Source organism: Plectropomus leopardus, chromosome 5 (genome assembly GCF_026936395.1).
Source record: "Plectropomus leopardus strain MGB_pleo_1.0 chromosome 5, ASM2693639v1, whole genome shotgun sequence".
In the NCBI taxonomy this organism is placed as follows: domain Eukaryota; kingdom Metazoa; phylum Chordata; class Actinopteri; order Perciformes; family Serranidae; genus Plectropomus; species Plectropomus leopardus.
Window position 1 is genome coordinate 11380001 of NC_142180.1, and position 15062 is coordinate 11395062.

At 38.6% G+C, this 15062-nt stretch overlaps 1 protein-coding gene across 1 annotated transcript in view; it reads left to right on the plus strand.

Annotated features, from left to right (window-relative positions):
• Positions 1 to 15062, plus strand: part of LOC121941282 (glypican-5-like) — a 62214-nt gene that overhangs the window by 32305 nt on the left and 14847 nt on the right. The window contains exon 9 of the mRNA XM_042484040.2: positions 6885 to 7026. Coding sequence (XP_042339974.2) covers positions 6885 to 7026 — 142 coding nt within the window. The remainder of the gene's footprint in view (positions 1 to 6884; positions 7027 to 15062) is intronic.

Here is a 15062-nt window from a genome sequence, read left to right on the forward strand (position 1 = left end):
GCCAAATTCAGAATATCCAAAATGACCTGTGTGAAGTTCATAGATCATTCAAAATAATATGCATTTGTTTGCATGTAAATGTATTCTCTGAGAAAAGGGCCAAACAAACAAATGACGATTAGAGCAGCAAAAGGTATGTTATTTCACACTAACAGTATTATGTATTTTTGTTATTGTCAAAAATTTCATTGAAAGACCCAAAAAAAAAATGTATACTTCACAACATTCTTAGCCAGTCTGTTTTACTTTAATAGTAATACTTGTATTTTAAAATATGAAAAAGGGCATGAATTTCCTACAGCAACTGGGCAGTGAGATTTTTTTTGTTTTGGTTTTTTTTAGCAAATTTGTTGGGAACCAATTTTTAGCAGCAGATATGGAAAACATGTCACCCAGTACAATGATGTGGATCACTGATGTGACTTTAGTAGTTTTTGGACAACAATGGAGTTATTGGGCACAAAGGACCCACTCTGAGTGCTTTATTCCAAAGTCAAGAGAGGAAATTGTAGTTTGTCAAGAAAACCTGATGAATTCTGTTAACCTAAGTGTTAGTGGTGTTTTTTTTAATATCCATGAGGTGGAACATGCTATGGTTTATTTTCCTCTTTTTGCTGTTGAGGCTCTTTCTGTGCTCCGTCTAATTTTGGTGGTGAGTCCATTAATCTTGCTGCATTTACATGGAGGAAATGCCAAGTCAGCATCACCCCCCTCTGCCAGATACACATTACACATGCACAGTGCAATCACTTATGTATGTTTTTTAAGGCCCATTAATTCTATGTAAGCCATACATGTCCTGTTATTCCTTGATTTAAAGACTATTGAAGCTTCTGTGCATCTTCCATGCGCACAGACACACACTCAAACACTATGAGGATAGGAAAAGGAAGTTCAATGTTTTTGGACTTGCGGTGCATGCCTGCTGAATTGATGATGGTCATACTAATAGGCCACTGCATGAACCAAAGGAAAAACTCAACTTTAACACAGCTCATCTGCATTGCAAAGTATGTTCAGTGTGCAGTCCTTCCATCTTTTTGATAAATTGAGAGACTACAAGTCTTTGCACTCAAACAAACCCTGGGTGAAAGTACACACTGTGAGCCAGTATTGCTTTTGAACACATTTAGAATCACCTTTGGAAATTCAGGGCCTAGGCTGGGCTTTTTTTCATGCTGTAGCTGCCCCGGTACTTTCTCTGTGGGGGAAGCCATTTATCTGAGGCACACTCATTAATGCACACTTTTTGGTAATAACTATTCATGCCTGACATGTGTGCCATTTACGCACACAGCTAGGATTAGAGGAAGAACAAAATACGATACAAGACAAAGAAGAATCCTTGGAATTTAATTATTTAATCATCAGTGTTTTGGAAGTCTGTCTTTCTTTCTGTCTTTCCTTTCCTCTGTCTCTTATCTTTCACTGTCCCAATTTTGTATAATGTGTTAATTAGACCTTTGCAGCTGCGGGTAGTTTCACACGGGCTTTGTCCTCTGATGGGATTCAATTAGTGTAGCCACTCGCCTATCCTCGCAATTAAAATTTGTATATAAATGCTCAGCCAATAAGGATGAGCCTAATCAACCCCATGAGGGCTGTCCCTGTAGGAAAAGGGCAGTGGTTTCACCACTCCTTAAGTGACAGCAGAATACAGGATGTAGGGGTTTGGCATGTCTCAAATTCATACTGTAGACAAGCATTCCTGTTTTATAGAGGCCTGCAGTTTATACTTTCTTTGTTTAAAAGAAAAGTTGATATTTGGGGAGATGCACTTATTCAATTATTCAAGTTAGATGAGAAGATTTAACTGATCTGTTGTACGAATGGTGTCTTTTAACCACGTGAAGTCATCTAAAAATACTAAAGTGTCCAACCTCATGGCAACACTGAGACTCAACAAAGTTATGTAAGACAAAAAAAAGAAACATTTGCATTCAAAATCTTAGTCTCTTGATGTAATCTGAAATTTTGCAGAACCACTTAAATTCAAATTCAAAGCAGCTTTATTGACATGACCATATTCTAATATAGTATTGCCAAACCATATTCACTATCACATTTTTTTCTGGTGATATGGTTACTTGTTGACCAATGGAAAGCAGCAGTGACTATGTGTACGTGCACAAATTGCCCAGTTTTATGTGCTTATTCAGAAAAAGACAATTCTCCTCTTAAGTTGTTTTCATGTCTAATGAAAACGAATAGTCCACTAACTAAGTGTACCATTTTAGTTGAATAGGATTTTGTGCAAAAACCTATTGATATACAAATCTTTCATATTGTTTTGAAGTAGGCATGTTTCTCTTTCACACCAGAAATGCAGGCTTTTCTTGTGAGCTTGCATCTCTACTTCAGCCTTGCAAACTGTGGCTAGCTGGTTTATGTACAACGTATCCATGACAACGCACAGAGCGACTGTAAATGGGCAACAGGCCGTGTGTCGCAAATTCCAACTGAGGAACAGATTCAGAATGCGCTGTATCCATGCCCAAAAAAAAAAAACGAATATTACCAACATATCATACACGTCTTAATCGGAAAATGATTCCAAAAAGGCTTGATTCGCAATATCTAAGTGTAACATACTGCTCACAGGACTAGTATCAAATTCAGAATCATTTCATATGCAGAATAATAGTAGAATATTTCTGCATGCAAACTAATCAGTGGCTACAGAGTTTTAGAGGGTTAATCCTGATTTGCAATATACAATATTTTTTGCAATGTTCTGTAAACACTGTAGTTTATATGTTTCTGATAATCTTTGAGATTTTGTAAAAAAAGTAAAAATACTGCCCACTATTAATCATTTATTTTGAATGGTACCTTGCAGATTTAAGTATGTCTCTTGGATAGCTGGATTTTTTCCCAAATAATATTACTGCTAATTGTCATCCCTCATTATTTTGAATTAATGTTGTCTTTTCTGTCCCTTATTTTGTAATATGCAAACAAAAAAAGAGACCAAGAGCCCTCACCTTAGCCACTGCGTTTTTCTCCTGTCATTAATTAGATTTGACAGGCCGCTCTGAAGCTGCAACCCTTGAATAATTGACATGTTGCAGGCCTGTTGGTGTCAATGAAGAGTTTCTGTGCTACATGACCCAAATTATGTTTAACTTGTAGCCTTTCCACATGACTAAGAAAACACAGTCCTGGTGGAAACATTGCCGTAATGTGTTTTTGTCCTCCCTCAACCCTCATTTGCAGTCCGATGACATAATGTTGAATCACAGCACAGAGTCTGGTCCGTCTCCATGTCCCTTTGGACATGCTGTCATATATTAACCTTGATTCCCATTATTTCCAGTGGCTGCCCCACACTTACTGTACATGGAGGCCAGATGCCCCTCCTTGTCCAACCTGCATTTATCCATCCTACCTAAAGCATAGGTAGACAATATCATCAAGTGTTATTTTAAGATTGTAAAAAAAAAAAAACAATTAGCACAATATATTCTCATGCAACAGTTTGTATGATATCCTGCAAAAATTTACACAAAACACTTCGTATGATATCTTACAAGTTAATGCCCCATGACTGATGACTTTATGTGCTTAGTGTTATGTAATTTCCATTAATTTACAGAGGTAAATAAGGTTAAGCCTCATTCCCACTGCACAGAAAGCTTGCTAACATCTGGCTTTTTAATGCAATGGAAATGCGTACGATCGGCATTCACACCCGGTCAAATGACTCTGCAGTAGACGAGGACTTTTATCTCCTCCTCTGTGTTTGAAAAACCCGCCTGCATGCACTAATTTTGGTGGAAAGGGGTATTGCTATGTTTTATCCTGGTAAAACCATCCTGATAACGTAAGCTCATTCTGTTTTGCACTGTAACAGTATGGAATCACTGCAGCCCCAAATACTTTAAGTGGACAGGAGTTCTCGCCTTAATAGGCAAACTCCAGCCAATCCTGACGTTAGCACTAGCCTGTATTACACAAATACGTTGTCAGTTAGTTGACAGTAACCTAAAACTTTTTTATATCACATAATTTTATTTCATATAATGCACATACAAATGAATATAAATATTATAAATATTTTACATTTACCACTTGTATGTGACGTGTTCCTCCTCGACAACAATCCCCATGAGGTTTTGCAATACACTAAAGTTGTCAGCATACTTTGGCATTTCTCATTTAGCAACCAGCTGCCTCTGGACTGCCGAATTCCAGATGTCCTTGTTGTCTGTCCGAAGCACCCACACAGCCACTGGTGTTCCAAGGTCTGCTTGTGCCACCCAAAGACGCAGCTGACACAACCAGAAATCAAATGATCTGCAACGCAGTGCAACTGTGGTTAAAAGATACATGCTGAGGACATAACTTATGATGATCCAAAGTTCACACAACTCTGGACACTGGTCTTTTGTGGAAAGTCCCTGGGGAAAGTCCTGTGTTTTGTGAACCACCACCCTAACTTGTGTCCTTATGGGGACCACTAAGGACCACTTCCTTCCTAACTTCCATCAGCGCATTGGTCACATAAATTGCAGCCTTCCAAAAAACATTGGTTATGCACAGATTACTGGCTCGTGATGTATGAATTCTGTTGCATTGCTTTTAATAGGAAAACATATGAGTATTGCATGAGGACAAGATTAGCGATACCTTGCACTTTTTGGTCATTTACTCAAAATATGAAGCCATAGTCTAAGCTGAAATATCGTGCATGTAATCAAAGCAGGTTATAGCATTGTTTGTTAAACATACGTGTACTGCAGTATATTTATGTGTAAGTCTACTGCTGCACATTTTTTAGGGTTACACTGTAGAACAACTATTTGCCTGCTCAGTCAGCATATGTGTATCACAATTTATAGTAGCAACTTGTACCATATGTTATGCGTTAAGGGATTATATTTGCAATGCAGAGTTAAGCCATCCTTAAGTACTGCAAAGTATAATAGATTCTTGCTGTCAGGCAACAAACAACTTGGGCAGGGAAAAACTACCATTACCCTGCATTACAATGAAGTTCTAAAAAGAAAGAAAAAAAAGAAATAAACTGAGCAATTATAAAATCCAACACTGTTGATTCTCAGTTTGGTCTTTTTTAGTATTTAATTTGCCAGACAGATTTCGCCATTGTAAGGTAACATAAATCATTGCGATAGATGTTACTATCTTGGTGGCATCAGCTTTGCTGTATACACAGAACTGTTATCTAAAATAAAATAGAATGAAATGTCAGTACCAGATATCTTTTCCTTTATAAAACTGGTGGCTGTTTGCCTTATCTCTGTTTTCTGGAATTTATATATTACCTACCTTGACTCCCTACAATACACATTCATCATACTGTGAACCAATTACATGGCTGTGTATATGTGTGAAAACCTAATAATTCCTGTTTTGGTTGTTTTACAGTTTCTTGCTTGGACAAACCATTTGTGTTGTCCTTTATGAGTTCATCAAATTCTGCAAACATTGATTGAAACCGTGTCGAATTGGTTTAAAAACTGAGTGGGTGTTTTTTTTTTCCCCAATCCCTCATTAGTTGAACTTTATGAGACATGAGGTTTCCATCCGACAGCACGATTATGTAACATGCCACAGCATCCCCACTGTGACTTAACTGAGCAGTAGGGAATATGGATTCACGCAGAGACAGCATGACCTCAATTACCCTTTAGTGCACTCTCTGACCTGTGTGTGTGTGTGTGTGTGTGTGTGTGTGTGTGTATTTTCGTTCTTCAGTGTTTTTATACGTGTTTCTATGTTTGTGTAAAGATATTTCTGTAGCCACATGGTGCCTTTAGAGGGAAAAAACATAACTTTTCTTTTTAAGCCCTGTGTGGCATTTCTCTTAAATGAGTTCTCTGGTATCATGATCATTCAAGTATTGTCAGAGCATCCTATATTGCTGACCTTTGATCCCATGAGGATTTAGGGGAATATAATGGAAGAAATGGAATGTAGTATAACAAGTATGTTTTCTTTAGGGAATAGTCACCTGAAAATAAAAAATTGTTATCATTTCATTTATATCTATATATCTATAGGAAGGGCATCCTCGTCCACGGAGACCCCCGTTTTGCACCATGATGTTTCTGCAGTGACCCTGAACAGACAAACCAAACACTGGCTCTAGATAGGGTCATTCGCATGTTTAGCAGCTGCAACCGTAGTTAGCAACCCTTCAACAACGAAAGTGCCAGAAAAACACACATTTTTTTTAAAAACTGAAAATTGCTTTACATAGTGTTTTCTCCAATTTTATGACCTGGTCTGTTTGTTTTGAAGAGGAGGAGACCTCAGAGGATGATTCGAGCTAAGGGTAAAAAACTCCTGAAAGTCTGGATCTTAAGTTATCATAAAAAATAGGTGAGCACACATTAGCAGGTGCTGGCTTGTGGTCCAACTGCAACAAGCCAAACAGTGTCGGAGAAACACTGATTTGTAACTGCTATATTCGGTGTCTTTACAGATTTAAGTAACCAGTTTTCTTTGTTTTGGAGAAGAAGTGACCTCTGCGGATTATTCCGCTCCCAGTAAAAACCTTCTGAACACCAAAGTAATTCTAATTGGGATAAGTTTCATCAGATTGCAATCTGCAATCCTCCCAGCTAGATGCCTCTAAATATCCCCTGAATCCTAAACACCGTTCCTTAATTTGTTTGTAATGTTTGTGAATTCAAGCCTTTTTTCCTTTGCACTCACTGTAACCCAGACTCAGGTCAGCTAAATGTAGCTATACCAGCAGCTAAATGCTAACATTAGCATGCTAACATGTTTTGTCTGCACCAAATTTCATGGCAATCAGATAGTTGTTAAGAAATTTCAGTTTGGACCAAAGTGGTGTACAAACAGACCAACATTTTTATCCATAGAGTCATTTGCATATGTGTGTTTGTTTTATTCAGGAGCTGTTAGTGGACCTCGGCTGGGCGAGCAAAACCAGAGGAAAGGTAGAGGAAGAGGAGGGAGGGAGCGCGCAGACAGAGAGAGGCAGCGGAGATGACTGCGATGATGAAGATGGCTGCGAAGCATCTGGTGGGGAGAACGGTAAGTCTCTCTCTCACACACACACACACACGTAGACAAGCAATCATGCAAAAAGTTAGGAACAAACATTAGCAAACATCCAGTACACCCACACATACATGTACACATGTGAATCTGTGCACACTTGCAAGCTTGTCTTTTTCTTGTGCAAATATATGGATTGTGATTCATACATAACACATCAGCATATACAGTATACACACACACACACACACACACATATACACACACACACACACACACACACACACACACACACACACACACACACACACACACACACGGTTCATTGGCATGGTGGAGGTTTTAAAATGCTGCAGCCTCCACACATCTTGTGCCAGCAGGGAAATGCCCAGAGGGAGGGATAGTACTGAGAGATGGATTCAACTGTCCTCCCTCTCTCTCTCTTTTTATCTCTCTCTCTCTCTTGTTTCCTCTCTCTCTTTTTTTCCCATCTCTCTTTCTGCCGGTCTCAGCAGTTTATTTCCTCCTCGGATAAAGGATACACCACAACAACCAGGTCACCCCAAAAACAGAAATAGAAAAATAAACTCTAATTATTCATTTATCTCTTGACTTATTCACCGGGCTCGTGCTTATACATAATACATGGGTGTCACAGGGAGATCTGGGGACCTCAAGGAGCCTTGAGGCAATCCCATAGAGTGAATGTGGTTAAAATGTGCTCTAATTTAAATTGTTGATGAGAAAATGTTGCTCCATGTAGATGTTTATTGACCAAATTTCCACTGTTTAGCTCCTTCTCACCATGAGATTAGGGGAGGATTAAGCCAAAATAACAAGGGGGTTCTTTAAGAATTGTTATATCCTTATTAGTGTGATAAGTCTGTATTAAGCAGTGCAGTAGTAGTAAAGTAGTGGTAGCGGTAGCAGTAAAAAAAATCAATCCAAATAAGTGCCTTGTAATATATGAAAGGGTTTTGAATTATAACCTTTAGGCACCTAAACACTTTTTTAAAAAGTATTTTCTATCTAAATGATAAGACTCTTAATAAAGCAATCATCAAACTATTGAAAAAGTTAAATACTCAAAAATGCAGTAACTTTACACCATTTAGTCAATCAGATCGGATTGACAGTAATTCTTATGAAGCCACGTTCTGACTGAGGTGAGGAAAGTTCGTCACCAGGGTGCATCCGGAGTTTTAAAATTAGCAAGATCGTATTTTTCTGACCTGTAAAACTGTTTGTAAAATTGAATATTTTTTCCCAATAAATGATAGCATTTGTATTTTTTTGTCAGTAGTTTTTGACTGATTCATAAATAGGTATTTTAATTTAATTAAGAAAAATGTGTTTCTTGGTTTTAAAAACAGTCAAAATTAAAGGGACCAAACTAAAGATGTTTCTTCTTGTTGCAGCACTGACCACACCCAGCACTGACACTGGGTACCCAAAGGTTTTTAATAGTCTTTAAAAGCCTTAAGTTGAATATTCTCCAAATTAATAAAAAACCACAGAGACAGTGGGCCCTCTAAAAATGCGTTGGGCCCCTGTTAGTGATTCAGATCGCCACAACAGATGTACACCTGTGTCCAAAGAACTCATGTTAAAATGAAAATGGTGCCATCTGCTATATATGCCCACAAAATGGCAAACCCATCTGTGGTTTCATTTTTTTTGTTAAACAGTCTGTAGCAATATATAGAAACATGTATGTGTGATCTACAAAAACTATAAAAAATACACATAGACTATAGCAAATATTTCATCAAATGAATAATCTCTTCTTATTTTACTTGGTATTCTTGCCATAAACTGTTGTTATAGATATGTTGATGTTGGCCAATGTCAAGACTCTTTTTGATCATGTGAAGAGACAGTATTATTTACAGTAGCTTATTTAGGCACAAAATCTGGCACAAGGACTCATCATAAGTACCATATGGCACTGATCATTCCAGTGTAGCAGTGTGTTCATGTATGACCCTATCACATAGTTAAACAGCTATTTCAGGGAATTGGTTTAACCCTTTGAAATGTGGGCAAATTTGCTTAATTTCTTTCCAAAACATGGGAAGAAGACAATCAGCAATGAGAGAAGAAATTACCCAAAAATTAGCAAGAAATTAGATATTATGAATTACATAAAAATGTGTTTAAAATACATAAATGAATAAATAAAAAAAATACATTAAAAAGAAAAAGAAAGTAAAACAAACAAACAAGGCAAAAATACTTGGAAAAAAATGGCAAAAATTACAATAATCCAATTAACATATTTTTTAATATGTAATTATGATAACCATGGTTTATCCCTAGCTTTTTAAAAATATATTTTTAAAATCTACTAATTTCTTGCAATTTATGGAACATTAACGACTTTCTCATTGCCTTTTTTTTTCTTCAATAAGCGCACCAATTTAAACAGAATTTAAAGGTTTAACTACTTCTGAGAGGCATCTGAAAGCAGTTCAAAAAAACTGATGTCACGCCAGGTTTCAAAGGGTTAAAGGAGTTAACCATCAGTCTAAGCAGATGGTTTATGCAGATATTTTACATGTTGCAGCAACCTCCTTTTAAACTGCTATTAAACTGTTGATACATAATATGCGCAAACAGATGCAGTATTTTGGCAAATATTAATGTCATCCCCAACCAGAAGTGTCAAGGACAAACAGTCCTCAACATACAAGCAGCGGCACCCTCCTTTGTACGCTATGGAAAGCTTTACTGTCCACGTCTATCTTTAGCTGGAAAAACACATATGTTGATTAACTGGTCAACATACGAGAAGACCCCGGCCACGTTTGTGGTGACGGAACTTTCCATGACACCCAAGTGGTTTGTGGCTGGACTTTCTGTGGTCATACTGGTCATGACACATGTCGGTTATTTCCAGGTCAAACCAACAATGTCATAACAGTGTTTGTTAGTGGTGTTTTCTGTGGTTTCCAGACTACAGTTTACAGATGCTCTAGCTCCAACTGATTGACTGTCACGGTTTAATAAACCAGGGCTCAGTCTTCTGCATCATCACCTTGTTACACATGATCAGAGGCCGCGTCACCCTCGTGAAACCGACACTCTGATGATGCCATCGGATGGTCTCTTTTCCCGAGGGCAGGATGTAATAGGGTCAGATGTCATTGTCACATTAGTTATCACTGTACTGTCCTCGTCATTACTGGGGTCAGGAGTGTGTTTTTGTACAGTGACGCAAAGCGCAAGCTTGTTATGATCCTGAACTGTAGGTCAGTGGTTCCCAACCCCCCGGGCCTCCGGGCTGTGGACTGGTATCAAGCCATGGGACAACATTTGCTTCTAGGCCAAGAAGAAGCAGCAAAATAATCATTTGCATTGTGGTGCTTGAGTAGCTTGAGTTTCTCTGTGCTGTTTCTTTCTTCATTTCTCTTTGTTTAGCCTACAAGAAGATGCGGTAAAACTAGACTTCTGCCTTTAGTCAGGGTCAGGTTCTGTTATTTTCAAATGTAATTTATTAATAAATAAATTACATCTCAGTCAGTAATGTTTGCTTATATTTTTATCTCAGGTCTCTTTTGCAAAGGAGATATTGATCTCAATGAGTTTTCCTGATTGAAGATATGGCTCTATATGAAGCATGAAATACAGCAAAAATAGAGCTTTCGGGTTGGGTTTCCAGTCAGGTATGGTCAGGCTGATTTGAATCTCAGTTTAAATGTGTGTAGAACTCTTGTGGTGTGTTTTAACAAGAAAACAAAAAAACAGAATCTCACAGAGCTTGAGTGTTTCTTTGGAGCAGGTAGAAGTGACAAAAGCCCCAATGCATTTTATAATATCCACAGGCAGCCAGCTAACCCCACCTAGAGCACCAGTGAGTAGGCTGAAGTGGAGCAAATATGGAAAGCATTAGAGTAGATGAGTATCCAAAATAACACCATTTAGTCAAATGGGGGAATTATTTATTGTGCATTTGATACAAGTAAAACTGCATTTAAGAGCTCATGCTGTAAAACTCTGGTAAGAGTTAACCAGAATTAGGGGAATTATAAACCACAGTATGTCAACACTAACAACCGGAGATAATAGTCGATAGTTTGGTTCATGCACATAATTCATAGCCAAGATTTAAAAAATATTCACTTTGTTTGTACATCAGTATCACTGTTAATAGTGTTAATAGTTGTGAATGTGTTCATGACAAGATAAAACATTCCTTTTTGGTGTCTTCTTCTCCATCACTCCCTCATTTAACAGCTCTTGATACATTTATCATACCCTTTAGACTAACCTTGATGTGTCAGATCTGTGGAAGCTCACGCCTCCCGCTGGGCCTGGAACTGGTACATCGGCTATTTACAGAGAAAATTGCTAGTTATGATTTACTGAGCTGGTGGTGGCATGTGGGGATCGTGTCTCTCAAACCACAGTGAATTCCTGGAGAAAAGAAATCACAATAAAGTGTGACAAAAGGGGGATTTTCTGCACGTCTCCCCGCACGTCGGCATCTCTTTGCATATAAACAAGCCTCACACGCACTGAGGCTGAGAGAGTGATGTCGTGTCAACCAGACCACACAAATCACAATGCTTTTTTTTGTACTTGTTATCCCTGTACTGCACATTAAAGCAGGAGTTTAACGTATGTATTGAACACGGTCAAATGAATAAATGCAACACGCTCTGATTTTCGTTTGGACAGATCTATCACTAAATCTGCCAGTCCATGCTCTTTGACTCCCCCTAAAATTAAAATTCTGCAGACAAAACGCTTCCCTCAGTCTGAATCTCTGAAATATGGAGCTTATTATTTCACAGGAAAAGAAGAGCATGGAAAGAAAATTCTGCTTGCGTGAGAACAAGAGTGTTTGTGTGGATGTGCATGGACAAATTAATGTTTACGGCCTGTTGTGCTCGTGCATGGAGTCATGTGCATCACGTGTAAGGTTTAAGTGCGTTTGTGTGTATGCAAGCAGTACATCTGTTAGTGCAATGTCTTTGCATGTAATCCACTATGTTTTATGGATGGCCCAGTTCTCTGTCTGACTGACTGAAATGGATCCAGTAGCGTGCTGTTTCTTGACTTATAATGTCTTTCTCAATATCAACCCAATGTTGTCTTTTATGCACACATGATTGAGCTTAAGCTCTTTCTCTCTTTCCCTAGACTGCAGATATGAACAGAGATGAAAAATGATGAAGGAAATATTCTCCCCATCCTCTAATTAATTCTCATGACATTTGGGCTTTGTTGAATACTGAATTGGGACAAGAGAAGTGGAGGATGAGAGGTGGAGGTGGGATGCCAGGCGAAATCTGCCAACGGATGAAGTCAAACCTCAAAACTTCAGCACGTCATTGCCAAGCCTGTGTTTTATTTATGTGGGCCATTTAGCAGTGTGAGGTTATTTTAGTCATGCTGAGACAGTACACAGCCTATTATTATTTGATTCAAGCCCATTTACAAGTTGATCTCAGCCCAGTGAGGGAAAATCACTTGGCAAACTTTATTCGCAGATCAAAAGCAAAGAAAAAAAGGCAGGCATCTGAACATATGAGTAGAGAGCTTAAGTTAGCGCTATCTGTGCCATTTTTTTTTTACAAAGATTTAGTGAAGTCCAGCCAAAAAAGCTGATACTGTGTTTTTTTCTCTGACACAGTAGTCATTTCTGGTTACGGAAGTTTATGGAAAACAGTATATTTCACTCACTCTAAGGTATGTGAATGGTAGAAGATACATTCAAATATACACACAGCTGTGGATCTTACCATTGAGAAGGGTCATGCTAATAAATGCTAAAGTTGCTATGGAGCTCTGCAGTACTGTCAGCAATCAGATACAGCTTTCATAAGAAATATTTCACTGCCGGAAAGATGGTCTTTTCAAAAATCGATGCAATAAAAAGATGCAAATACTTTTAAAATTGGTGCTAAATGACCAGCAAAAGAGGACAGAAAAGGGCTGAAGCATTCACTTTTGCTCAAGAGGTGGAAAACCTACAACTACCAGAATGCACTGTACCACACCAGACCAATAAACACTGAACACTAAACCACGGTTGGGTGATGTCATGTGAACTTGTCTATTTGACACAGTGGCAGTTAAACGGTCAGCTAAAACGTGTTTCTGAAAACGTTTGAGGTGAGAAATAGACCACACAGTAACTGAATCTTTCTTTTATTTGTGTTGGTTTATATTTGATCAGCACTGCTTGGTTTTACCATTTGATCTGAGTTTTTTCAGTCTCCGTTTTCACTTTGCAGGAAACAGTATGGATCCCACTTCCAGTTCACAAACTCTTGCTATTCCAGCTAAACAGGACACTAAAATATGTTTCTAAAAACATTTTAGGTCCACACTCTCTCTCCAAAGTCGTCACATGGTGCTGCTCTCTCAGGACCTTTTGTGTCTACCTATCACGTTTTAGGTATCCCTCTGCATCAGTTGTTTACGCTCCAGGATGCTGTTACAGTGATGTCAACAAATGCACATAGTGGGATGACGTCTTGGCGGGATGACGCAGCCCGTTACTGTGATGTCTCAGCATGCAGAAAGCATCGTGGTCCTCATGTTTACTCAACAGCGTGTGGACTGTTACGATGGTTTGGATTAAGCAACAGAGTCACAGACAGTCAGGTTTAGGCAAAAGAGGCACAGGGTAAAGTGTGGAAAAAAAGAACCACACACTCATCCACATGAGAAGCCTAGGTTCAACGTTTGATCAGAGTTTTCTCTGAGTTTAGAGCGAGATAGAGATAGAGAGAGGGTGAGTCTGTCTCTACCTCCACTTCTGTATTCTTTCTATCCACGGTGGTGGCATGGATGGTGGTAATACTAAAATGCAGAAGTACAGCTTGAAGTCCGAGCAACCAGCTGTGAACCAGTGAAACCCTGCATTTTGCATCATCTGGAATATCTCCCAAAAACAGTTCACTGTGGCGAAGTATTCCTTTATTAGCTATTTTTTGTTATTAGCTATCTGTTTGAACAGGATGAGAAAATAATCACACAAAAGCATGGAGCAGATGCTACTAAACAGTCTGTTACAGATTTTTTTTATTTCTCTTTTACTACTCTTCTTTCTCCTATAGTCATTTCTCATCCTCCCCTCCCCTCGAATTCACCAAGATTAAACCCATTGATTTTCTCTCCTCAAACCAGCACAATCCCTTCTCCAACTGCCCCTTCTCCGATCTCTCTGTCTCCCCAGATGTATCCAGGTCCTATAATGTCAATAATGTAAATGTAATCACAGCTTCTCTTCTCCTCTCTTCTCTTCTGTGTAACAAATGAAATGCTGTGTCATTATAATTGCTGTGCTTTAAACTGGGATGTGGTGGTGTGTGCAGAGGCGGGGATTCTAAAAACCTCCAGGTGTCCATGAGTCACATTACAACCACTAATGTCATTATAGTCTGGAAAGCACCGATCCTTTTCCCTTAAAAGAAACCTAAATTCACACAAAACTCATCAGTTTGAAGCTGCTTACAAAATCCCCACTATGACCATATGTCTTACAGATTCTTACTGTCCTAAAAAGTAGCTTAAATAAATTATGTTTAAAAAAATTGTAAGCAGGTTTTATTACATAGTTAATATTTTTATATATATTTTCAGGAGCTTTTTGTATCATTATCGGGTATTTTGTCTGTGTGTAATACAGTATGTAAGAGAATGTGTGAATGTGTACTCGCAAGGGGCACTCAATCCATGTAACCATGGTTACCAGGTGGTCCGTCCTCCCATGGGTCCCTATTTGATGACAATGAAGAAAGAGAAAGAGAGGCAGGGAGAGACAGAGAGAGAGAAAGAGGGGAGGTTTGGCAGATTTTGTGCCGTCTCTTTTGGCCAACTAACATAATGTAAACTTGTTAGCTCCTTTGTGGTGCGTACCTTGGAATCTGGTTAAAGCTTTGATTAATTTGCAGTTAAAATGCTGTCAGTATTTATCCTAATCCTGGACTAAATAATGGACATACAACAGGAAATTGCTGAACCATTTTCTGTTTATTGTTTCTGCCTCCTTGTATCTACCCTCCATCATCTCTGCCTTGCTCCTCTGGCCTCTCCCCCACTTCCCTGGGGCCACATTC